The sequence below is a fragment of the Dermochelys coriacea genome, chromosome 4, assembly GCF_009764565.3.
Source record: "Dermochelys coriacea isolate rDerCor1 chromosome 4, rDerCor1.pri.v4, whole genome shotgun sequence".
In the NCBI taxonomy this organism is placed as follows: domain Eukaryota; kingdom Metazoa; phylum Chordata; order Testudines; family Dermochelyidae; genus Dermochelys; species Dermochelys coriacea.
Window position 1 is genome coordinate 65,519,585 of NC_050071.1, and position 22,520 is coordinate 65,542,104.

The 22,520-nt window shown below is 38.6% G+C and overlaps 1 protein-coding gene across 19 annotated transcripts in view; it reads left to right on the forward strand.

Annotated features, from left to right (window-relative positions):
* RAPGEF2 (Rap guanine nucleotide exchange factor 2) overlaps positions 1-21,016 on the forward strand; it is a 310,360-nt gene extending 289,344 nt beyond the window's left edge. For 5 of the 19 annotated variants that reach the window (XM_038399045.2, XM_038399046.2, XM_043513252.1 and 2 more), the window contains 11 exons: positions 989-1,200; positions 1,305-1,428; positions 2,266-2,289; positions 3,364-3,587; positions 3,892-4,071; positions 6,596-6,748; positions 8,158-8,280; positions 11,422-11,647; positions 12,155-12,714; positions 16,283-16,588; positions 17,432-21,016. In XM_038399045.2, the coding sequence (XP_038254973.1) occupies positions 989-1,200; positions 1,305-1,428; positions 2,266-2,289; positions 3,364-3,587; positions 3,892-4,071; positions 6,596-6,748; positions 8,158-8,280; positions 11,422-11,647; positions 12,155-12,714; positions 16,283-16,588; positions 17,432-17,457 (2,158 nt within the window). In that variant the 3' untranslated portion in view covers positions 17,458-21,016. The remainder of the gene's footprint in view (positions 1-988; positions 1,201-1,304; positions 1,429-2,265; positions 2,290-3,363; positions 3,588-3,891; positions 4,072-6,595; positions 6,749-8,157; positions 8,281-11,421; positions 11,648-12,154; positions 12,715-16,282; positions 16,589-17,431) is intronic. The other 14 variants (XM_038399050.2, XM_038399051.2, XM_038399057.2 and 11 more) reach the window with 8 other exon arrangements.
* The last annotated feature ends 1,504 nt before the right edge of the window (positions 21,017-22,520 follow it).

Genomic DNA, 22,520 nt, shown 5'->3' on the forward strand with positions numbered 1-22,520 from the left:
ACCAACAGCAGTAAGGGAGTGGATCACAGGTTTTTTCAGCCAGCTGCAGCTTCTGTATATCCTTAAGTATAGAGCAGGGATCGTCAACCTTTGGCACACGGCCCATCAGGGAAACCCGCTGGTGGACTGGCACTGTTGTTTACCTGCAGCATCTGCAGGTTCGGCTGATCGCAGTTCCCACTGGCTGTGGTTTGCCGTTCCTGGCCAATGGGGGCTGTGGGAAGTGGCAACCAGCACATCCCTCAGCCCGCACTGCTTCCCACATCACCCATTGGCCAGTGGGAGCTGCGATCGGCTGAACCTGCGGACGCTGCAGGTAAACACACCATCCCGGCCTGCCAGCGGATTTCCCTGATGGGCGACGTGCCAAAGGTTGCTGATCCCTGGTATAGTCTCTTTCAGCAAATCCATCTGGAGATGTCATGGCACATGGATTGTGGCAAAGGAAATGGTATTAGCACTATCACCAGGTATAGATTTGGAGAATAGCTTTCCTGGTCACTGACACAGTCTAGGAATCCAGGAGAGATCGTGAGTCCAGATATACCTATAGATTGTAAACTTACATGATAAAGGGCAGACAACTCCTCAATAGTGGAGGCAGGTGCCAATTCAGCCATAATCCCTAATTGCTTCCCTCAATTCACAGGCATTATCTGTTTTATCTGGGTATATTGCATTGTATAGATTCCATCAGTTGTCATAGTTAATATAAAAGTTCATAGCTTTAAGATGTACATTTTCATAACATGTATTGTATAGATTTTATAATGCACATTTTCAAAATGCAATTTTTATTTATCAATATTTGCACTTGATTGGTATATTGCTGCATGACAACACTTTGCCGGATATGGGAGATGATATTTCTGCTACACAAAATTGTATAGTGTTTTATATTTGGGTGTTGCAGTTTTCTTTCTGTTAAGTTTGCATAGTCTGTATTTAATTGAACAAACAAAACCAAACCCTAATGAACTGTTTTCAGTGGCCTGAATTTGGCACCGGTTGCAAGGCTCCGCACTACTTGGGAAAAACTTCCAAGCAAATATGAGAAGCTGTTTCAAGATCTTCAAGACTTGTTTGATCCATCTAGGAACATGGCAAAATATCGTAATGTCCTGAACAGCCAAAACCTACAGCCTCCCATTATTCCTCTCTTCCCTGTTATCAAAAAGGACCTTACATTCCTTCATGAAGGTAAATGCAAAATAGCATGGTTCTTTATCTCCACAGAAAATAGATTTTGCAGCCTAGTAGATGATACCATTACTATTTATTTGTCTTCTTTTTACTAAATATAGGAAATGACTCAAAAGTGGAAGGCTTGGTCAATTTTGAGAAGCTGAGAATGATTGCAAAAGAAATTCGTCATGTTGGTCGAATGGCTTCTGTTAACATGGATCCTGCTGTAATGTTCAGGACTAGGTAGGTTTGTCTTCAACAGAGCTTCAGTTGATTGAGACAAAAAATTGAATATCAATAATAAAATAAGTAATTCTCTAGCGCCCCTCCACAGCCCTTAACAAAAGAAACATTGCAAGTTAAATAATGAAAGATGAGACTTTATCTTCCCACCTGTGGGGCCTCTTGTTCTTTCCATGCCTGGAACACTCATAGAAGTCAATGGGAGTTTTCAGTTGCAAGATTGGACTGTATAACTTCTGTATCACTGGTTGTGTTGCAGCATTTTAGATGTACGATGTCTCATTCACTACCTTGTACCACTTTTGGGCAATCACAGTTATGTACTGTATCCACATTTTAAAACCAGCTTGAAAAAGGAAAGTGATTATAGATCTCACCATGGAGGGAACAGTGTTTTATGTTCTCCCACTGATAGCCAATTTGCCTGATTCTGTGATGAGATCCCACCAATTCATAGTCTAAATGAAGATATTCTATTTCACTGTTTACTGTAGTAGAGGAAAGTTTATTATATGAAATGTTGATGCATAGGACAATCTAAATTGCTCACAGTTTACTACAAATAGGAATATTTGAACTTCAGCATAAATCAATGGTGCAGGAGAATGTGGAGTGATTGTTGTTTGGTTTTGTGTAGAGACAGCATAATGCACTCTCGCTTAATCTGAACTAGAAGAGTTTTTAATATCCAACTGTGCGCCTGAGAAAAGTCTGTTTTAATGTTTGTGGGCTTCTAGTACTGCTTGTCCTGAGGTCTGGTCTTTTCTTTCTGAGCTTGTGATCTTTCTCTATCTCTTCCTAAACCCATGCTTCACTCTTCATGGCTCTCACTTGCAGGAAGAAGAAATGGAGGAGTTTGGGGTAAGTGGTTGGAGACAACGCACACAGACAAACATTCTTTTCTGACCATTTGCATTGTTTTTCTACTTGCTATCTTTAATTTTCTGATGCTTTGACATTTTTCTTTTAACCCTTTTGTACTTACAATAAGTTTAATCCAATGGTGCTTTTGCTTTTGAGGTCAAAAAACAAGAGCTGTGAAACTATTTACAGATATTTTTGAGTGTAATTTGGGGAAGGGTTGTTGATTTAACACACCAATAAAATTGACTTTAATATATCCAGTCTGGCTTGTAATAGAAAGGAAATTCCAAAATAGAATGGGGATGGCTGTACAACTAAAATTTACAAATAATTTACATATACCTGATAAATGAGTGAAGATGAAATCCACTGATATTAAAAATTGAAGTACCATGATTTTTACAGCTCAACTAACTATATTTTCACTCTAAATCCAGCCTCCATTTTTTACTCTTAACAAATCAGAAGCCACAAATAGCTTTCATATATACATTACACAAATTGAAATGCATGACGTTTATTTCCTCATTAACTAATTGATCATTTGTTTAACAAAAAGCTCATCATACTCAAGTTAGGGAATAGAAAAAGATTTTTTTTTCTTCATTACTATTGAAATTGAGGTTTTTATAAACCCAGATTAACACTGTGTTGAAGACACTTTCTAGATAATTTGTATTTAAATTGGAGACTCAGCTACAGTTGTCTATCAGTGTTGCCTTGCTGCATGAGCTTTTCTTAATGCTCCCACCTTCTCAGAAGCTGACTTACGTGAGGGAACTATCTTGAATGCTTTTCTAGATGTGAGAAGAGAGATTGCCTAGTTGGAGCAGAATAGGTTCCAGGAACTTATTTTATTTTAATTATACATAAATTATTATTTTTAACCAAGTAAATAGATTTCTTGATCCTCATCTTCTGTCTATTATAGCTGTTTGACTTACTGGAATGAGGCATGTAAGCTTTGACCATAGACTGACATTCATGCAACCTTTTGCATGTTTCCAGTTCATGAAATGATACTTTACTGGACTAAGTCTATATTTCCTCCTCTTTCCCACTTCACTCCAGGTCTCTCAGCCAGGGCAGTACAAATGCAGCAGTGCTAGATGTTGCACAAACAGGGGGACACAAAAAGCGGGTACGTCGCAGCTCCTTTCTCAATGCCAAAAAACTGTATGAAGATGCTCAGATGGCACGAAAAGTGAAGCAGTACCTCTCCAACTTGGACCTGGAAATGGATGAAGAGAGCCTCCAGACACTGTCTCTGCAGTGTGAGCCAGCCACCAACACATGTGAGCTTTTTCATTAAATAAGCATTATAAATAGCTGCTTATATCTGCATGTAACTTAACTTCTGGGCTATATCTTCCTGTCACTTGTATGTCTGTTTTCTGAGCTCTGTTATACGTAAAGGTCAGCAAAGATTTTAAAATTAAAAACAATATGTGTTTTAAAGGAATTAAAGCTTTCTTCCTTCCTTTGCCTCTCTAAATAAATATGCAGTCCTAATTGTTGTATCTGAGCTCCTTTTGATTAAAATCAGAAGTTTTGAACCTTCCACTTAGACTGCTGTTGTGTCTTCCATTTATTGCAAAGTACCGAAGAATCCAGCAGACAAACGGTCTGGGAAACAGGAAACGTCACCAGTGGCACCTAGGGCAGGAATTCAGCAGAAGGTGCAGCAGCAGCATAAAATAAACCAAGCATTGCAGGTCCCTGCTGTGTCCCTCTATCCCTCTCGCAAGAAAGTACCAGTCAAAGACCTCCCACCATTTGGTAAGTGAAATGAGATGGCGGGTGGGTTTCATTAAAAATGTTTAGATGTTTCTTTGTATAGTTCAAGCAGGTGTATTTTTGAACTGGTGAAATACTGTAACATTTAATTCAAGTTAGTGCTCTCAGTTATCCCTCTGTCAGTTTAGACAGCATATATAAATCCTCCTAATAGCAGATAAAAGGAGAAAACTTCTCCTAGTAAAGGATCTGGCTGACTTATCCTTTTCAGTTGTAGATTTGTTTCCATCCGGTGATGATTGCTCTTCTGGCTGGTGCACTAGAGCCTTGAGCTTAAATTTTCAAAAGTCACTAATGATTTCGCTTACCTCCATTTCTGAGTGATCAATCTGAGATACCATAAAGGGGCCTGATTTTCAAAAGTGTTTGAGCATCTGCCCTCCAAAAAATCAGGCCTGTCCAAGGTATGTCAAGTTGAGTACCCCCAATCACTAATCACTTCGAAAATGTGGGCTATAGTTTTTAACTTTTTTCATTTGACAATTGCCCTTCACCACCAAGATCCCCCAAATCTTTTTCTTTTGCAGTGCTAAAGTTCCACTGTTTGGGATGCCACAGATTGAAACAAGAGAATGGTAGTTTCTTATAAATAATTTGATTTCTCCAAATCTCTCTGGCAGCTAAAGTAAGGCATCCTGTTGCAGTGTTATAAACTTGTCTGAAATTTTCCATATTTAATTTGAATTAAAAACATGTTCTCAGGTTTGTTTCTAAGCAGGATACGTTAGTTATCCTCTTTATACAGGGAGTGATTTTCCACAAATGTTGCTCTATTCTGTCTCCATCTGCTATAAGGGTCTCTCACACCTATTGTTTAAGATACAAAAGAGGGATTTAGAAAAACCAAATGAACAAGAAATAATGTAGAATTAGTCTAGTTCTGTAGATTCTGCTGTCTAGAGGACCAAATAAACTGTGTTAATCAAATAATTCTGGATTATTGATTGCAACACTGCAGTCCTCTAGATCAAATGCAAATTCTGTAGAATGCTTGAAAAAATAACTCCACCCCTGAAATGTGCAAAGCTGTCACATGTAGATCAATCTGCACTTTTAATCAGCAAACTTGATGTTTGTTTCAAGAGAGCAATTCTTCAGTCTTTGCCCTCTAGGTCTTTTCTAGGAGCTGTTACTGCTAGTATCCCAAAGTCTAGAGACAGTGCAGAGACGGTTCTCAAAGGAGAAAGGAAGAAAGCCTATTCTAGGAATATATTGCCCCACCAGGTGTTCACTTGCCCAGACTCCCACATCACTTTCTTTGGTGATACTCTAAGCTATTTTGAATAACCGAAGCAACTGAAGAGCAGCTGAGGTCCTGTTATGTAACCTTTCAATAAACATTGGAATCTCTGAGGGATTTTGTACAGCTCGACCATTTTCTAGTTTTGATCTCCCAGTACTCCTCGTACTCATCTCCCAGGTGGTAGATCTGCAGAGAAGATATTCTGGAACATGAGTTACAGGAATCTTTTCAATGAACAGGTGGAAACCCAGACACAGCAATATTTTGCTAGTAGATGTGAATTGGAATCTGAAACAGAGTGGTCCAATTTCATTGTCCAAGCTGAGTAAAATACAGAAATAAGCAACATACTGTAAATAGAGAGGAGTAAGTTAATTTTTTATGTTAGATTATTAAAAATGGTATTAGAGAGATGAGGTGGGAGAGGTAATTTTTTTTTTTTTATTGAACCAACTTCTGTTGGTGAGAGAGACAAGCTTTTGTTTTACATAGAGCTCCTCTTCAGGTCTGGGAAACTTAGGCTATATCTACACTAGAGACCTTACAGCGGCGCAGTTGTACTGCTGTGAGGTCTCCTATGTATCCACTCTATGCCAATGGGAGAGAGCTTTCCCATGAGCATAATAAAGCCACTCCCAACGAGCGGTGGTAGCTACATCAGCGGGAGAGTGTCTTCCGCCAACATAGCGCTGTCCACACTGGTGCTTCTGTCATTGTAACTTACGTTGGTCAGGGGTGTGTTTTTGCACATCCCTGAGTGATGTAAGTTTTACCAGTAAAAGTGCTAGAATAGACACAGCCATAATCAGTGTCACAACTGAATACAAGATGGAACAGATCGTTTAGCATAAGTAGTTAACACGTTTCAAGGGAACATTCAAGGTGAAGTGGCCTGTTAACTCCCTTGAAGTGACGGGGAGGAAAGGAAAGCGGGGAGGGGCTAGAAGGGGAGCAGCTGGAAGGGTTGTTAGTTGTAATAAGCCATAAATCCAGAGTCTCTATTCAGTCTATGATTTTTAGTGTCTAGTGAAGTTATGAATTTAAGTTCCCAGGCTCATCTTTTGAAAGTGTTGTGCAGGTTTCCTGTGAGGATGAGAACTGATAGGTCAGATATAGAGTGATTGCTTTGGTAAAAGTGGTATTAGTAACTCAAGGAAGATAAATATTTTATCTTTACAGTGTCCGTATAATGCACTGTAAAATTAACAGGTGTATATATTTCCGGCTTAATAAATACATAAATTCATTCATTCTTCCTTAAAGGCATTAATTCCCCACAATCTTTAAAGAAAATTCTTTCATTGTCTGAAGAAGGAAGTTTGGACCGTCACAAGAAACAAGCTGAAGACACAATATCAAATGCATCTTCACAGTTGTCTTCTCCTCCCACATCACCACAGACCTCTCCAAGGAAAGGTATAAGATGTGCAACGCTATCCATTCCTTTTCCTGAAACCTGCAGGCTTTAGAAATAACTATGAGGGGATCTTGGAGACAAATTGCTTGTCTAGATGAACAATTAGTGCACAGCAAGCTGGGGTGTAAATCTACAGCACACTGACTGTTCATGTGGACTCTGCTACCAAACTAAAAGTTCACTAGTGCACACTGATCTACTTGCATCTCAAAGCAGAGTAAGTCAAAATGCCCTTTCAGTGTGTGGTAGCATGGTCCATACGGAAATTTAGTGTGCAGCAGACTAGCGCACTGTAGATTTACACCACAGTTTGCCACACGCTACCTGTGTGTCTAGATAAGCCCTAAGGGTGAAATATTTTCCTATTTATGCTGCCACATGAGGATTGGCAGGGGAGTGGAGTAGTAGTGCCCAAGTGGATGCTCAGGAGCCATCCTGTTAGCAAAACGCAAAAGGATGGGTTTAGAGTATCCTGGAGCCATCGCACTAATCAACTCTCCTTACTGCTACTTCAGACAAACATGTCTCCTTCAGTTGCCTTCTGCCAAAGGCAGTATATATGGGTAGTAGCTCAGAACTCATAGTGGCACCTTGGAGCATCACTGGATATAATAACCAAGCCCTCTGCTGATTTCTAAAGGAATTAAAGGTTAAAATCCTTCCTGCCTGCTGTGCAGTTGTGCTGGATGGACCCATGCAAGATGGCAAGATTTTCCCTAGAGTGTTCAAGGCTTAGATCACTGAAGCATTACATTTCCTTTATGCAAACACCTTAGTCATCCCAAGAATCAAGGTGGAAGTTTGACACATGGCTTTGCACGATGAAGCTTTCTTTGCTGAGTTATTTTTAAATAATTTCATAGAAACTGTCTTAAAATATACTGGTAGAGATTACTGTCCAGTGTGACTGGCCAAAACTGCAAATGAGTTTAAACAAGTTGATCTAAGACTTCTGATGAATTTCTGTCCTATTTCCTTTTTCATTGTACTGGCTCTGGTTGTTAATTAAGAGAAAAAAGATCAAGTGCAGGCACTTGCCTTTCTTGTATTTTTTAAAATAAATAAAAAAAAGATTGTCACTATAGAAATGGAACAGCATATTCCTATCGCAGGTAACCTTGAGGTCATTTTCTCCTCCTATCCTTTTCAGAATAACATAGAAATCAATTTTAATGGCTGCATGAGAGAAAGTTGTATTAAAAAATCTATGTCAGAGTTGAGCCCCACACAGTAAGAGCTCAGTCTTGTGATAGAGCTTGAACAGTTCTAGATTTCACTATAGTAATAACTCCCACCAAATTGCACTGTGATGCTGAGAAATTGAAACTTGTGTGCATTTCATCTGGGTATCACTCTCTCCTGTGTCTGTCAAATGGATATCTAAACTCTTTTCTCATCCTGTTGTTAGGTGGCAGTGGCAATCAGCTGAGATATTATGGCTCCAGACAGTCGGCTCTAACCAGTTCCTCCTCTTCTCTTGGAAGTGAGAACAGTAACAAGAATAACAATGCACCACGGACCTATAGGATAGGTGGGGTTTACAAAATCAAAAGGAAAAAGATCACAAGCACAATTGGCTAATGAGTGTTTTTAAAAGGGATGAGGGGTCTGTCCTTCAAAAGTACAAATACATATCCAAAAGCACTGCTGAAGTGAGCTTTTCTAAGGGTGAGATAGAGAAGGTTCTTATGCAGAAAATCCTTTGATAATCAGCTCGAGTCTTTGTAAGATCTCAGCATAATTTATCTCATAGACTTTAGCAAGGTGTGAATTTATATGAATTTGATCACATTGTATCAAGGCCAGTGCATTTATTGAAAAAGGAATCTGGATCAGATAAATGGAGAGTAAGTGTAGTACTGTATATTTGGTAAAACAATCCATGAAAATGATTCTAAACCTTAAAGCATTTCCAAGATTTAGTGGCACCATGAACTAATGTGTTTTCTTTCTTAACTTTAATCAGATTTGACTGTGTTAGGGACAAATCCTCAGCTAGTATGAACTGCGTAGCTCCACTGAAATCTCTTTGAAGCTTAATGGTGATTTTCAAACTAAAAATAAAAATTGCATGCTTACATACAAAAGTATGTTGTTGAATGGCCTCTAACCTACCTTTTTAATTCTTTTTGTACAGCACCTTGCACAATGACTAGGGTTCCTGGTCACTACAATAGTACAAATATTTTATGATAAAAATAATAGCTGATAGGGCATTCATCACAAAATTACATTTTAATAATTTACCTTCCTAAAGAACTGCTTTTAGGATAAGCTTTCTAAGGCTATGTATACGCTACCACTTATGTTGGCATAACTTAAGTCCCTCAGGGATGTGAGTAAGCCACCCTTTTGAGCAACATAAGTTATATTGACCTAAGCACTGGTGTGGACAGCACTATGTTGGTGGAGAGCTTCTCCCGCCAACATAACTACAGCCTCTTGTTGGGGGTGGATTAATTAAGTCAATGGGTGAGCTCTCTCCCATCAGAGCATCTGCATTAGAGAGCTTGCATTGGTGCAGCTGCACCGTTGTAAGATGTCTAGTGTAGCCGTAGCCTAGAAAATGTTAACTGCCTGAAAACAAAGGATTAGATGGCCAGCTCATGTTTAGCTGACAAATCTCACATGCTATAATCAAGGCCCATTATTGCAATGTGATCAATCATCTACATGCAAAGTGTGAATTGTCTGCTGTGTTCTATGCTATCATGCAAACGGCCCCAGTGCCGAAGTATTCTTGACTCTGTTGCTCAAAATGTGGGAGCATGCTAAAGTAAATGACTTTGTCTTGGAGCGACTGACTCTTGTAGCACCTCCCATAAGTGGAGCATACGTTGGAAACTTGTTTGGGTAAGATAGATAGTGAAGATCAGATGAATGATACATAGGAATGTAGGAATTGCCATGCTATCAGATCTAAGGTTCATGTGATCCAGTATTCTGTCTCGTCAGTGGCCATTACCAGAAGCATCAGAGGAACCTTTAAGAAACCAGCAGTACGTACATATGAAATAATCTGCTTCCCCACATAGATCTCATTCTGATCTCTGTTAGAGATTGGTTTAAACCCTGAAGTCTGAGACTTTAATATCCCATCCAAAATTTCTGTTAGCATTAATTATTGTAACTCTGTTACACTGTTGAATATTCTGTTATATAAGAAATGTCAAATCCCTTTTTAATTCTTGCCACTTTCCTGGCCTCAGTTACTTCCTGTGGCAATGAGTTCCACACGTGAGTTCCACACTGTGTGAAAAAGTATTTCCTATTATCAGTTTTGAATTTGCCACTGTTGAATTTTTCCAAATGTTGTCAAATGCTTAATTTCATTGTGATATGAGACAGAGAGCAGAAGTTGTTAGTTTGCCTTCTCTATACTGTACACATATACATTGGAATTAATTTTAAACAGCAGAATTAGGTGCTCAACAATTGTTTACCTTCTGTCATCAAACAGAAATCCGCAAGCACATTTTTAAATGGTGGTGTTTCCAAAACACTTGCTTTGTTTTTACTTCTTTTGTCCAAAGGAAATACAGGCAGTGGTGAAGAAAGTAAACCAAATGTTAGAATGGGACCAAGAGATGGGATTGAGAATAAGGAAAATACTTTAATGACATTATCTAACTCAGTGTAAAATTCTCATCTAAAATAGCGTGTTCAGTTCTGGTCACCCCACCTCCAAAAAGGTTATGAAAGAATTATGGAAGGGGGTTTAGCCGAGGGTGAGGGGAATGATTAAGAGAAAGCAAAAACTCTCCTATGAAGAGAGATCATAAAGATTAGGATTGGTTACCTGACAAAGGAGATGAATAAAAAGGGATAGGATAAAAAATAACTTTTATAAGAGAGGGTAGATTATGATCTTCTGTTCACCTTGTTTCATAATATGAACTTGAAAGCTGGTAAATTCAAAACTGGTAAAATGAAATAATTTTTCACAACTAGCTTGTGGAATGTGTTACAGATATAACTGAGGCCAAAAGCATAGCAGAATTCAAAGAAGGTAAGAGATTTTACAGATAACATGTATTTCCAGAGTTGTTATAGCAAATACTTAAAGGTTTGGAAGGAATATAATTTCTCATACTTCAGAACTAAAGGCAAACTTTAACTATTGGCAGTTAGAAGGAAACTTTCTCTAGGGACAGAGGGTAACACTGTAAGGTATTTTGCACCTTTCCCTGAGTGGCCCACTGTTGAAAACAGGATTCTGGACTACATGGGCCACTGGCCTCATCCAGCATGGCAGTTCCTATGTTCCAAGCCCCCTATAGTCTGTGTTAACATGCATAGACATAAACAATTCTTCAAGACTGGGTATTAAGTCCTACAAAGGGAAATGTTTTAATATAATTCTAGAGATCCAAAAATGCCAGGAAGTGATAAATTTGGCAGTAATTTTGTAAAGACTTCTAAATACAAATATTTCATGTTGCCACTGATCTTTAAACCTACATTCAGAAATAAAACAGCCGCATTTGAATGATGGTCTTGTTGCATATTTTTGTTGCATACAGTACTGCTCTTCTTGATGAAGTGTGTCCATAATTATATTTGCTCCAATAGTACTGATATTGAATATCTATGCTAATGCTTGAACTTATCTTTAAGTCTTTTGATTATAAATTTAGAATGTCTATTTAATGTTGTTCTGGTCCTTATGCAGGTTATACTTTGGCTCCTAGTGGCACGGTGGATAACTTTTCAGATTCTGGTCACAGTGAAATTTCTTCCAGATCTAGTATTGTCAGCAATTCTTCATTTGACTCCATGCCAGTCTCACTGCATGATGAGAGGAGACAGAGGCATTCTGTCAGCATTGTGGAGACTAATCTTGGTGTGGGGAGAATTGATAGAAGAGCCATGATTGAACCAGATCAATACAGCTTAGGGTAGGAATTGTATATATATTTTTTTAAAAAAACTCTCTTCTGCATTTGTTGTAGAAATTTCCTCCCTTTTGTGAGACAAAAATTCCCCTCTCTCTCCTTCTAGATCCTCACCTCTGTGGCAGGCTAGTGTTGTGACAAGAAGTGTCTTAAGTACAGTATTATCCTTATTTTACAGATGGAAACCTTTCAACTGAATCCCAAAATATGTCACATTTTCATCAATATCTTTTTTAGTAACTGCTGACATGCTTTGTTGTCAAGGATAGCCTTACAAAAAGAATCCCATGTTCTCAAAATTGACCAAGTCATTAGTTAGTTCTGATTACATTAAACTTTGGATATAGGATCTGTGCTGTAGATGATACTTGTATCAACTGTGTTTTTCATTAGCTATCAAATTCTCTTGGCTTGTAAAGCAATGAATGTTTCACAGTTCTGATTTGCTGATTATCACTTATGATATCATTGTAAAATTTATCTTCCTTTCTTTCTGTCTTTTACATCTAGTTCATATGCACCATTGTCGGAGAATAGAGGCTTGTATGCTGGAGCAACTGTGCTTGCTTCTCCCAGTACAGAAGAGCTATCACAGGATCAGGGGGATCGCGCTTCACTTGATGCTGCAGACAGTGGCCGTGGCAGCTGGACTTCTTGCTCAAGCGGTTCTCATGACAACATACAGACAATACAACACCAGAGAAGCTGGGAGACTCTTCCTTTTGGACATGTTCATTTCGATAGTTCAGGCGATGGGGCAGGATTATGGGCCTCAGGCAGTCTTATGGACCAGATGATGTTCCCCGATCATGGCACAAAATATGGCAGGCAGAGTCAAGGTAGGGAGGGCCTTGATCAAGCACAGTCCAGAGCAAGCTGGGCATCCTCAACAGGCTACTGGGGAGAGGACTCGGAAGGTGATACAGGTACCATAAAGCGGCGGGGTGGGAAGGATGTTTCAATTGAAGCTGAAACAAGTAGCATAACATCTGTAACAGCAGAGGAGTCAAAGCCAGCTCCCATGTCCTCTCATATAACTGTATCATCAAGTAGTGCAAAGGGGCTTATTGGTAAGTTATATTTTGTTTACCGCAAAGTATCCTGTTCATTTACATATAGATGTGAATTTACTATACAAGTATTTTACTTTAATCTGATTTGTTTTTAAAGCAAAAAGCACAGTCACTTTGTAGTTTCTCTCAAATTTTGCCCTTCAGTTGTGTGGTTGCTGCTGAGAAAAGCATCATTTTGTAATGTAGATACTCATTCCTGAGTTATATGGCCTCTTGTACTTCCTTCCCAAGTGCCATAAAATTGAGAATTCAACTAAACTGTTGGTAGTTTTTTGAGATGCTAGTGTATTTAGGTCACCATTTTCAAGCTTGGGTGACTGGAGTAAGGCACCAAAGTTTGTATGCAGGGATCTCATTAACTGTGACCTGACTTTCAATGTTGTACTCTACAAGTCTCTGTGACTTCAGTGGTAGTTGTGGATGTTCATCACCTCTGAAAATTGGAGTACTTGTGGCACCTTAGAGACTAACAAATTTATTAGAGCATAAGCTTTCGTGAGCTACAGCTCACTTCATCGGATGCATCCGATGAAGTGAGCTGTAGCTCACGAAAGCTTATGCTCTAATAAATTTGTTAGTCTCTAAGGTGCCACAAGTACTCCTTTTCTTTTTGCGAATACAGACTAACACGGCTGCTACTCTGAAATCTGAAAATTGGGTTACTCTTAGTGCCTAAATACAGATTCAGATGTCTAACTTCAGATACCCTCGTTTGAAGATGTTTGCTTTGGTGCCTAGGAAATCAAGGACCTGGAACACTAGGACAGACCTTTTGCTAAAGGAAGTGAGGTTACTTTTTAAAATATTTTTTGTTCTGTTGAATTTTTGTCCAGGTATCACCCTCTTTACCTACGCAAGATAGATTTGGCCAATCTGAGGCCGCTGGTTTCTGTAACCATTTTATTCCCTCAAATCTCTCCCCCATTTCAGTCTACCCTCATCCTGAAGGAACAGATGGCACTGCGTAAGAACTATCTGGTCTGCCAGCGTGACAATGTAGTTAGGGCATAATGGTAAACATCCTTTCCATTCAGAGACAAAATATATTACTTAGCAATGGGCCCAGCCCCCAAAGTTTGATCTGCAGATTTGAATTTCCTTGAAGGATGAAAGAGAACAGATGTTTTGGTTGAGGCCTATCTCTAATACTACTCACGTCATGTAGTTTTCTTTAGCATGTGGAATGACAGGCTTGACAAATGTGCTTCCAGGTCTTCTCTTGAGAAAGGGAGCAAACCTCCCACCATGCCACTCAGAGGTCTGTTTCTACAATAATCTAGGTTATAAAGATTTAAAAAATATAAGAGAAGCCTGAAAATTCCAGCCATTTCGTTTCCATCCAATTCAGCATCAGTAGAGACTTGCTTCTGCATTATTATTATCCTTGCACAGCTCTTCCCCACAGAAGCAGCATAATTAATCTTCCCATGGGCATATCAATTTAACTCTATACTGGTCCTATGTAGCTGATGAAGTACTGGGATCAGGAACAGGAGCACTGATATAATCCTGGGGACAAGATGTGAGTGGGGACAAAGTGAAAGAAAACAAGGAAACAAATGGGGGTAGGGTGAAGTGGGACCAACCTGCTAGTTTAGTGGCAGCACATCAGAGTTGATTCTGGGCACTAACAGGCAACTGAGGAAAGAGGTTAAGAGAAAACAAGATGGTTTATGTTTTCAAGAGTGAGAAAAAAGAAGAGTAGGAGGGAACGGAAGAGACAAACACATGAAATTGAAGGTAGGAAAAGGCACAGAAAATTGCTAACAGAAGCCAGATGAAAGAATAGTGAATAGTTTAATATTGGTGGAGAGAAAGTTATATTTGAGATGTTAAGATACCAGTCTGTTTCAGAAACTCTTAAAACCTTTTTAAAATTTCGTCCACACTCCCTCCGTCTAAATTGCATTTGGAAAAGAGCCACTGTTCAAACACAGTTATTCAATACCGTTGGCCTTATGTTAGAGATTAGTGCCTATTATTTTAACATGGTGAATTTCACATTAAATAATTCTGAGGGAGCTTTTTCCATGAGATTCACCATGCTCTGAACTACAAGAAAGAAAGAAAAATAGACTTTATGCATCCTCCTTTCAAATACTGTAAATAGAAAGGTTTAACAGATCTGTTCTGTCACACTAGATGAATGCATTGGCTACATGTTTATTAATATTTCTATGTTTAGTGTCAACACTGTAATTTAAAATCTCATAATTAAGAGTCAAAGTGACCACCTTGGTGCCCTTGTGAAGTCTTTCTAAATATAGACTCAAAAACACCATACTGTAGTAGTTCATACTCTACTGTTGGTCTTCTCTACCAGAGGTCTAAAAGTTCTTTTTCAGTATGTGCATTTTGTTTATCCTCTGTGTTGACAGTTTAACCACTCCTGTACAAACATACGCTGTCCTTTCCCTAAGGAGTTAAACTATCTACAGACATTAGGAAATTGACCAACGGTGAAACAACAACACTGCAAACAATAATTAGTCATCATTTTTTAAAAGTTTAATGGTACAGTAGAAGTGTGTTTTAGGGAGGAATTTGAAGGATAGAATTAATTCCGTAAATGACACAAAATCGGTGGAAGACCGTAAATGGGAAATGCAGATTTTTTCCCATTGTTGATTTTTCTTGTCCCATGTCATGACTGATTTTAGAAAGGATTTTCTTGAGATCTTAATTAATATGCACCTAACGAAAACAGTTACTCTAAAGAGATTTAGACTCCCTGACTAAAGCTTTCATGTCTGTGGGTTTTTAACCTCTGAAAATTTTTTCAATTTCTTAATTTCACAGTTTTTAAACTACTTGTCTCAGTATCTGATTTGTGTTTCTAACACCTGTGGGGCAGGTATAGCAACTTCTGCAGCCTGAAAGACATCTTAATAAGAAGCTAGCATAAAACTGAATAAGCAGAGGGAATTTTTTCAAACTCAAGGATTTTGGTTCACAACTGAATGTGTGCCATTGCTTCTTCATCTGGGCAGTCTACATATTTTTTTAAATGAGATGATGGGACTTGAGTTGTTTGAATTTTGGAGTGCTCCCTTTTTTTCTTGATTGGTAGTATTTAAAAGCGCCAGAGTATAGTATATCAGGTACGGACCTGCAAAGACCTATGTGCTTTATTTCATGTGCTGTGAGCAGTCCCATTGACTTCAGTGGGTGATTGTATTGACTTATATAAGTTCTTCCAGATTCAGGGTTTTAGTGGAGATGAAACTTAATTTGCGTAATTCTACTGCATGTACAGTTTAATGGACAGTAAGATATTTTGTCCTGTACTAAAAGTGAGAGGCTTAGCGAAGTATAACCATTGCCTGCATGATGGAAGCACAGTCATGCTGTATATACTTTGTTTTACCAAAAGTGTTTCTTGCATGACTTCTGTTTTAAGGTGATATCATGTTGATATGTGTATAGTATTTAAATCTTATCCTGTTTGTATTTGGATCAGGTCTCAATTTGGTTGATATATTTCTTTTTCTCATTGCTCAAATTTGGTTTTGAACATATTTTCCCTAGTTACTGTCTCTTATACTAGTGTGTTATTTTTTTGCAGCACGAAAAGAAGGTCGATATCGAGAACCACCTCCAACTCCCCCTGGTTATGTAGGAATACCTATTGCAGACTTTGCGGAAGGAGTTTCCCATCCAACTAGAAAACCTCCAGATTACAACGTAGCACTTCAGAGATCTAGGATGTTAGCACGGACATGCGAGACCCATGGGACTTCAACTTTACAGCAGCAATCACACGGTCACTCAGCTAGCAGGCCTGTGAACAAACCTCAGTGGAACAAACCAAACGAGTCAGACCCACGTCTTGCTCACTATCAGTCTCAAGGGTTTTCCACAGAGGAGGATGGTAAATTTCTAATGTTTTCAAAACATTAATTAAGGGCTAGATTTAAACAGTCCATGAGCACTTTCACATGCATTGGAAATTCTGGCCCTAAATATAATTGTTTTTCTACCTATGGATTTTTTTATGTTTTTTTTTAACCTTTTGTTTCTAACTTAACTGTTTTATGCCAGAGTCTAATTTATTTCAAAAACGTTGAGTTAGAAGTTTTGTGCAGTCTTTATTCAATTGACTTCTGCAGCTGAGCATACCAAGGAAATATTTCAAGCTTCATTAATTTTTTTTTCCCCAAATTTTCATGTGACTGAGAGAATTTATGGATTTGCCCACAGATGTTCTGACATTTCCACAAGTGAACACTGTTATAAACAACTTCGGCCTCAGAAGTTTAAATTTAAATAAAAGCATTTGAAAATGAAGTGGTTTGTGGACAACTACAACCAGGGCCAACCACAAGATACCTCACTAAGCTGTTAGAGATTTAGTAGTCTCTGGCTGAATGTTGTGTTTTCCAGGAGGAGGGAAAGCCAAGCCCACCCAGATACGGTGCTTCTATGTCTTATTTTCTTTGGAAATACATTTCCAAAGAAATACACTCTTGATGATGCTATAGTTAAAGCTGGCTTGTTTCATTTAAAATAACAAAGCATGCTCTGAATTTGATTTTGAGATTATTTTACCTTAAGGGAAAAGGGAGGGAAAAATAATTACCGGAAGCAAATAAATATATGCTTAATTTTTACAGAGGAATGGAATATGTGTGAACACAGCAAATTTATTTCATTCAATAGCAATCTAGTTTTAAACTGATTAAAATTTATTTTCCCCCCATCCTATTGTTTGCAGAAGATGAACAAGTCTCTGCCGTCTAAGAATTGGGGCTTTTCTGGATCCAGAGTGAGCCACCTTAAAGGAGAGCACAAGAAGACGTCCCTAGTATAGGAGCCTTGGAACTATAATTAAAGGATGGTAGACCTATTTGCCTCCTTCCCTGCCTTAAAGCAGCATGGGGCTTCTTCTCCCCTGTTCCTCCCCCCTTTCCCCTTGCATGTGAAATACTGTGAAGAAATCGCCCTGGCACTTTTCAAACTGTGTTGCTTGAAATGCACAGTGCAGCAATCTCCAAGCTACCACTGTCGCTGTCTGCCACATCACACAGTATCATTCCAAATTCCAAGATCATCACATCAAGATGATTAACTCTGGCTGTATTTCCCAATGCCTGGAAGGGTTTTGAAATCTTCCTTTTAGATTTTAATCACAATCCTAGCACTTCATCTCATTGGGATAATGAGATACGCTAGTTGTCGAATGACATTGAGCCTTTAACGTACAAAGAGAAAAACACATTGAAATCCTTCAAGTATACAATGCTTGTTTGCTTGTTTACAATGCCTTTGTTACAGTGCTGTATGTTGTGTTCAGAGAGCAAATGTTACACCTGCATAATAATTACAGTATTATTTCATACTTTTTAGTAGGGTTGCCAGTCTGGGCTCCTAAAAACAAAACTGATATGGCTGAGCAGAGCAGAACGGGTTATAGGATACAGCCTTTTGTTGACCACTCAGCTCCACTCTTAAAGTGCTCCACCCTGGAGTCTTAGGAAAGTTTGTAAATCATAGGATAGTATTTTGAAATGGGTCTAGCATCAATGCAGAAGTAAGTGCTTGCAACTATCTGATGGAGGAAAACAGGACAACTTGTATAGTTTGTACCATACAATTTGTATACCTGTGCCTTGTGGAATACAGGATGGCAGAGTTTAAAAAAAAAATGAGACAGATGGTAAACCCCACCTTTAAATTATATTTTTGTCTTACTATGGTTAGAAGGTTAGTTACTTTAAGAGAAAAATTAACTGGATAACATTGCAGTGAAGGCAATTTGGGATGTCACAGCTAATGTCAGCTGTTGTTACTGATCTAATAATCTCTCTCTATTGACTTGGCAGTAGGGAATAAACAAGCCTTTAAATTATGAAAAAACACATTTAGACACGCCAGCCTTTGCAATGCAGAAATAGTCACAACTGTTAATGGCTTTATGGAACACTGCATGTGTAGAGAAGGCCAATGTGTAGCAACCACCTGCTCACAGCTGCTATTAACCCTATAATGACTGAAATGATCCTTCCCTTCTATTTTTGTGTTGTTTTTGCACAGACTCCGGAAAAGTGAAGGCTGCCAATCCGAGTAGTACTCAAATGTGAGGAACTGCTGGTCTTGGATTTTTTTTTTCCATTGAACTCAGCTGATCATATTGATCAGTAGATAAACGTAAATAGCTTCAACTTTAAAGATCAAATTGCAGTGTTTTTTCACTGTATCAAACAATGTCAGTGCTTTATTTAATTATTCTCTCTCCTGCAATCATGGCTTTTGTCTACTTGCTTATATATCACATTGTCAATTATGAATTTGTAATTTTACATGTAATATGCATTATTTGCCAGTTTTATTATGTAGGCTATGGACCTCATGTGCATATAGAAAGACAGAAACCTAGCTCTATCACAAGTTGCACAAATATTATATAAGCATTAAGTAATTGTAGACCATAGGACTGCTAATCTCAGTTCACTCTGTGATGTCAAGTGCAGAATGTACAATTAACTGGTGATTTCCTCATACTTTTGATACTACTTGTACCTGTATGTCTTTTAGAAAGACATTGGTGGAGTCTGTATCCCTTTTGTATTTTTAATACAATAATTGTACATATTGGTTATATTTTTGTTGAAAATGGTAGAAATGTACTATGTTTATGCTTCTACATCCGATTTGTATGAAGCTGAAAAATAAATAAATATAACATTAATGCAGTCCATATTGATTCTTGCACATTTTACATGTTCATCATATTTGAGCAAATTCAATTTTGAAAATAATTCACTGTACATGAATATTAAAGGGATACTGTCAAGTAACAGGCACAAAATTTAAGTGGAGATTTTTTTAAACCCACTGTGGTGTTGTCCATAAATTAGTATGTCCATTACTAAACCAAAATGGCCAGCAGAGGCATTAGAGTGGCAAGGATTTTGCTGACATCATTGCTGTTGATACACAGACAAGCAAGCTAAATCAGGAGGGCCATGTTGGTTTGGGACTCCATAAGACTCATGGAGCAATGAATCCATATTTACAAAATTTGGGGTGGGGAGAAGATGGAAAGACGTATTACCTTCTTAGAAACTTGAAACTATTGCATGTAATGAAAAGTACCTGAGAGTGTCCCTTTTAACAAAAGCCAGTTGCTGTAATCTATATAATGTCACAAGTGTTTGTTCTTTTGTGGATGTTGTGAACTCTAAGCTACTTGTAATTGGGTACAAGAGACTGATTTAAAACATTTTTTCTTAGCCTATCCATTGGTTATATTTGGCTTGTATTTAAAAAAAAAAGTCAAGTATTACTTCCAAATGAAAGTTACTGCTTTGGAGAAAAGAGCAAAAAATGCTTTGTTTGGATTTTCACTATAACCCTTCATAATATGACCCTAAAACACCCCACTCAATCTCAAATAACGCGTATAACCAGTTTTACATGTCCAGTGTTCTTTTATGAAGAGTCAAGTGATCATTGCAGTTACTTTTCATCTCTGGAATATGTGCCCCTTCAACGCCCGGTAAATTTTAAGTAGGATTGGATTTTTAGGGGGAGGTGGTGTGTGTGTTGTTTTTGCAGTAACTAATCCATCTTAATCTGTGGCTCATGCCGCTGGTAAATTTCAACAAGCCAGATCAGGGCTATCACAGTAATAACTTTTCTTATGACATTAACATAAAGGGAATAAACATTTGCTTTACATTCAATACTTTATAAATATTTCTCCTGCAACCATTGGTTCTTAGGAAATACTAATCATGACAGATTTTTTTGATAGCGATTTTTCCCCAGTCGGTGTGGTGATGTGTGTGTTTCACTTGCAAGTAAGTCATTTTGCTCCATGTTTGTCAGAGTGCAATATTACACGGATCCACTGCTCTCTAATTTATGCCTTCCCTTTCTTCTATTCGGTGGCTCTAGAATAACCGTTCAGAAGAAACCATCACAAAAGAGTAATAGGTATGTAAATTTAACCCACAACTGTTGCTGACTTCTTTAGGGATGGCTTTTGGTTATAGCAATCAAGAAATCAATTAACTCCAACAGAATCAGAAGCTCTGATATACAGTGAGTTTTTATAAAGATGAGCTAATAATAAGCTGAATGTACTCTGTGGTATGTTTGTTTGCACAGAGCTTGGGTTGAAGTGGCAAGATAAATCATATTTCACTAGAGAGAAAAAATATTAGATTGTAAACTCTTTGAGGCAGGGATTATTTGTTATATGTTTGTACAGTGCCTAGCACAGTGGGGCCCCAATTTTGATTTGGGACCCCCAAGGGCTACTGCAATATAAATAATAAATATTCTTCTTCTTTGAGTGTTGGTCCCTGTGTGTATTCCTCATGTGGATATGCAAGTTCCTGAGTCTGGAGATGCTTAGCAAGCAACGTCCACTGGCCTCTCCCATGTACAGTTGCCCTTCTCATGCCGTCCTCGTGCTCCAGATCAGGGTACCAGGCTGACACCTCGCCAGTTCCTTCTTGCCGCCCCATGGTCTGAGTTAGAATCCTCTGGATCCAGCTTCTTTCTTACCAGCCTGTAAATCGTTTTTAATATTTAGCATAGTTAGTTTTATGTAGTATAGCTTAGTTTTTTCCCCAGCTGGGAGTCCCAGAGCCCTGGCATTCAAGAGTTGTCTTTCTTGCCCTTGCTCCTTCTCCATGAGCGATGATCCCCGACTGTCTGGGTCTGCGTGAGACACATTGATCAGCAAAGTGAAGCATTTGCCACTCATTTCCCCTGCAAACACATGAAGCTTGTGAGCTTTAGTTGAGGAAACACCTTATGGAGAAGCATCCTCTGAGCATGAGCTTGGAAGAGGAGCTAGAACTGCCAAGCCCAAAGAATTGTGTTCCAGAGCTTTGCATGAGAGTAGATACAAGGACAGATCTTTTGGCTGAAATGCTTCATTGCTTTGTCTATGATGGTCACTGTGGTAGCATCTGATGGTTCATTTAGTTCCTAGAAGTCTGAATAATGGTCTACAGTAATGAGGTAGTTTTGCATTGTTTGCTGCAGAAAGAACCATTTCTACTTTGCTGCAAGATCTGTTGGAGATGCTGTGCATTTTCATTGTCTCTTCTTGCTGCTTGGCCTGCATTTCCTGACATGTATCACAACTGCTCACGAGGTCTCAGATATCCCTGGCCAGTATGTGGCATCTCTGGGTTTCTGAAGGCATGCTTCCATTCCATAATGGCTCTGATGTATTCTGAGAGAATTTCTATTCTCTGTGATCTAGGTACTGTGATTCAACTTGCCTGTATATATTGATGCTATCTTGAATACTCAGCTCATCTCGATAGTTCCAATATTCGTGGAAGGCAAGAGGGGCTTCTCTGCTGGTGTTTGGCCATCCTGGCAAAATGATGGACATCCTCTGCCTTGAAACTGGAACATAATTGACTTGGCCCCTGCTTTTTATGTCTTCCTGTGTTGTTTGTATTTCTACCACATTGAGGCTCTTATATTTTTGTTCAGTTTCCATATTTTCATGCTGCAAGGCAGCTCTGAATAAGAAGTCAGCTATGTACATCTCAGTCCTTTTCTTGTAGTGTACATTTAAGTTGTTGTGTTGCAGTTTTGAAGCACGTGCTGAAGGTATTTCATAAAACCAAAAATGTTTTCTGTAGTTTGATTATTTCCTACTTGAATGGTCTTCCATCTTGAATGTACGCTTGGAATTTTTCACGAGAATACTGTTGGAAGACATTCCTGTTCAGTTTGGGCATATCTCTCTCCCGTTGGTGGTAGTGATTTTAATTGGAAAGCTGCCAGCAGTCTCTTTTGTACAAGTGATGCTCCAAGTCCCATCTCATTGA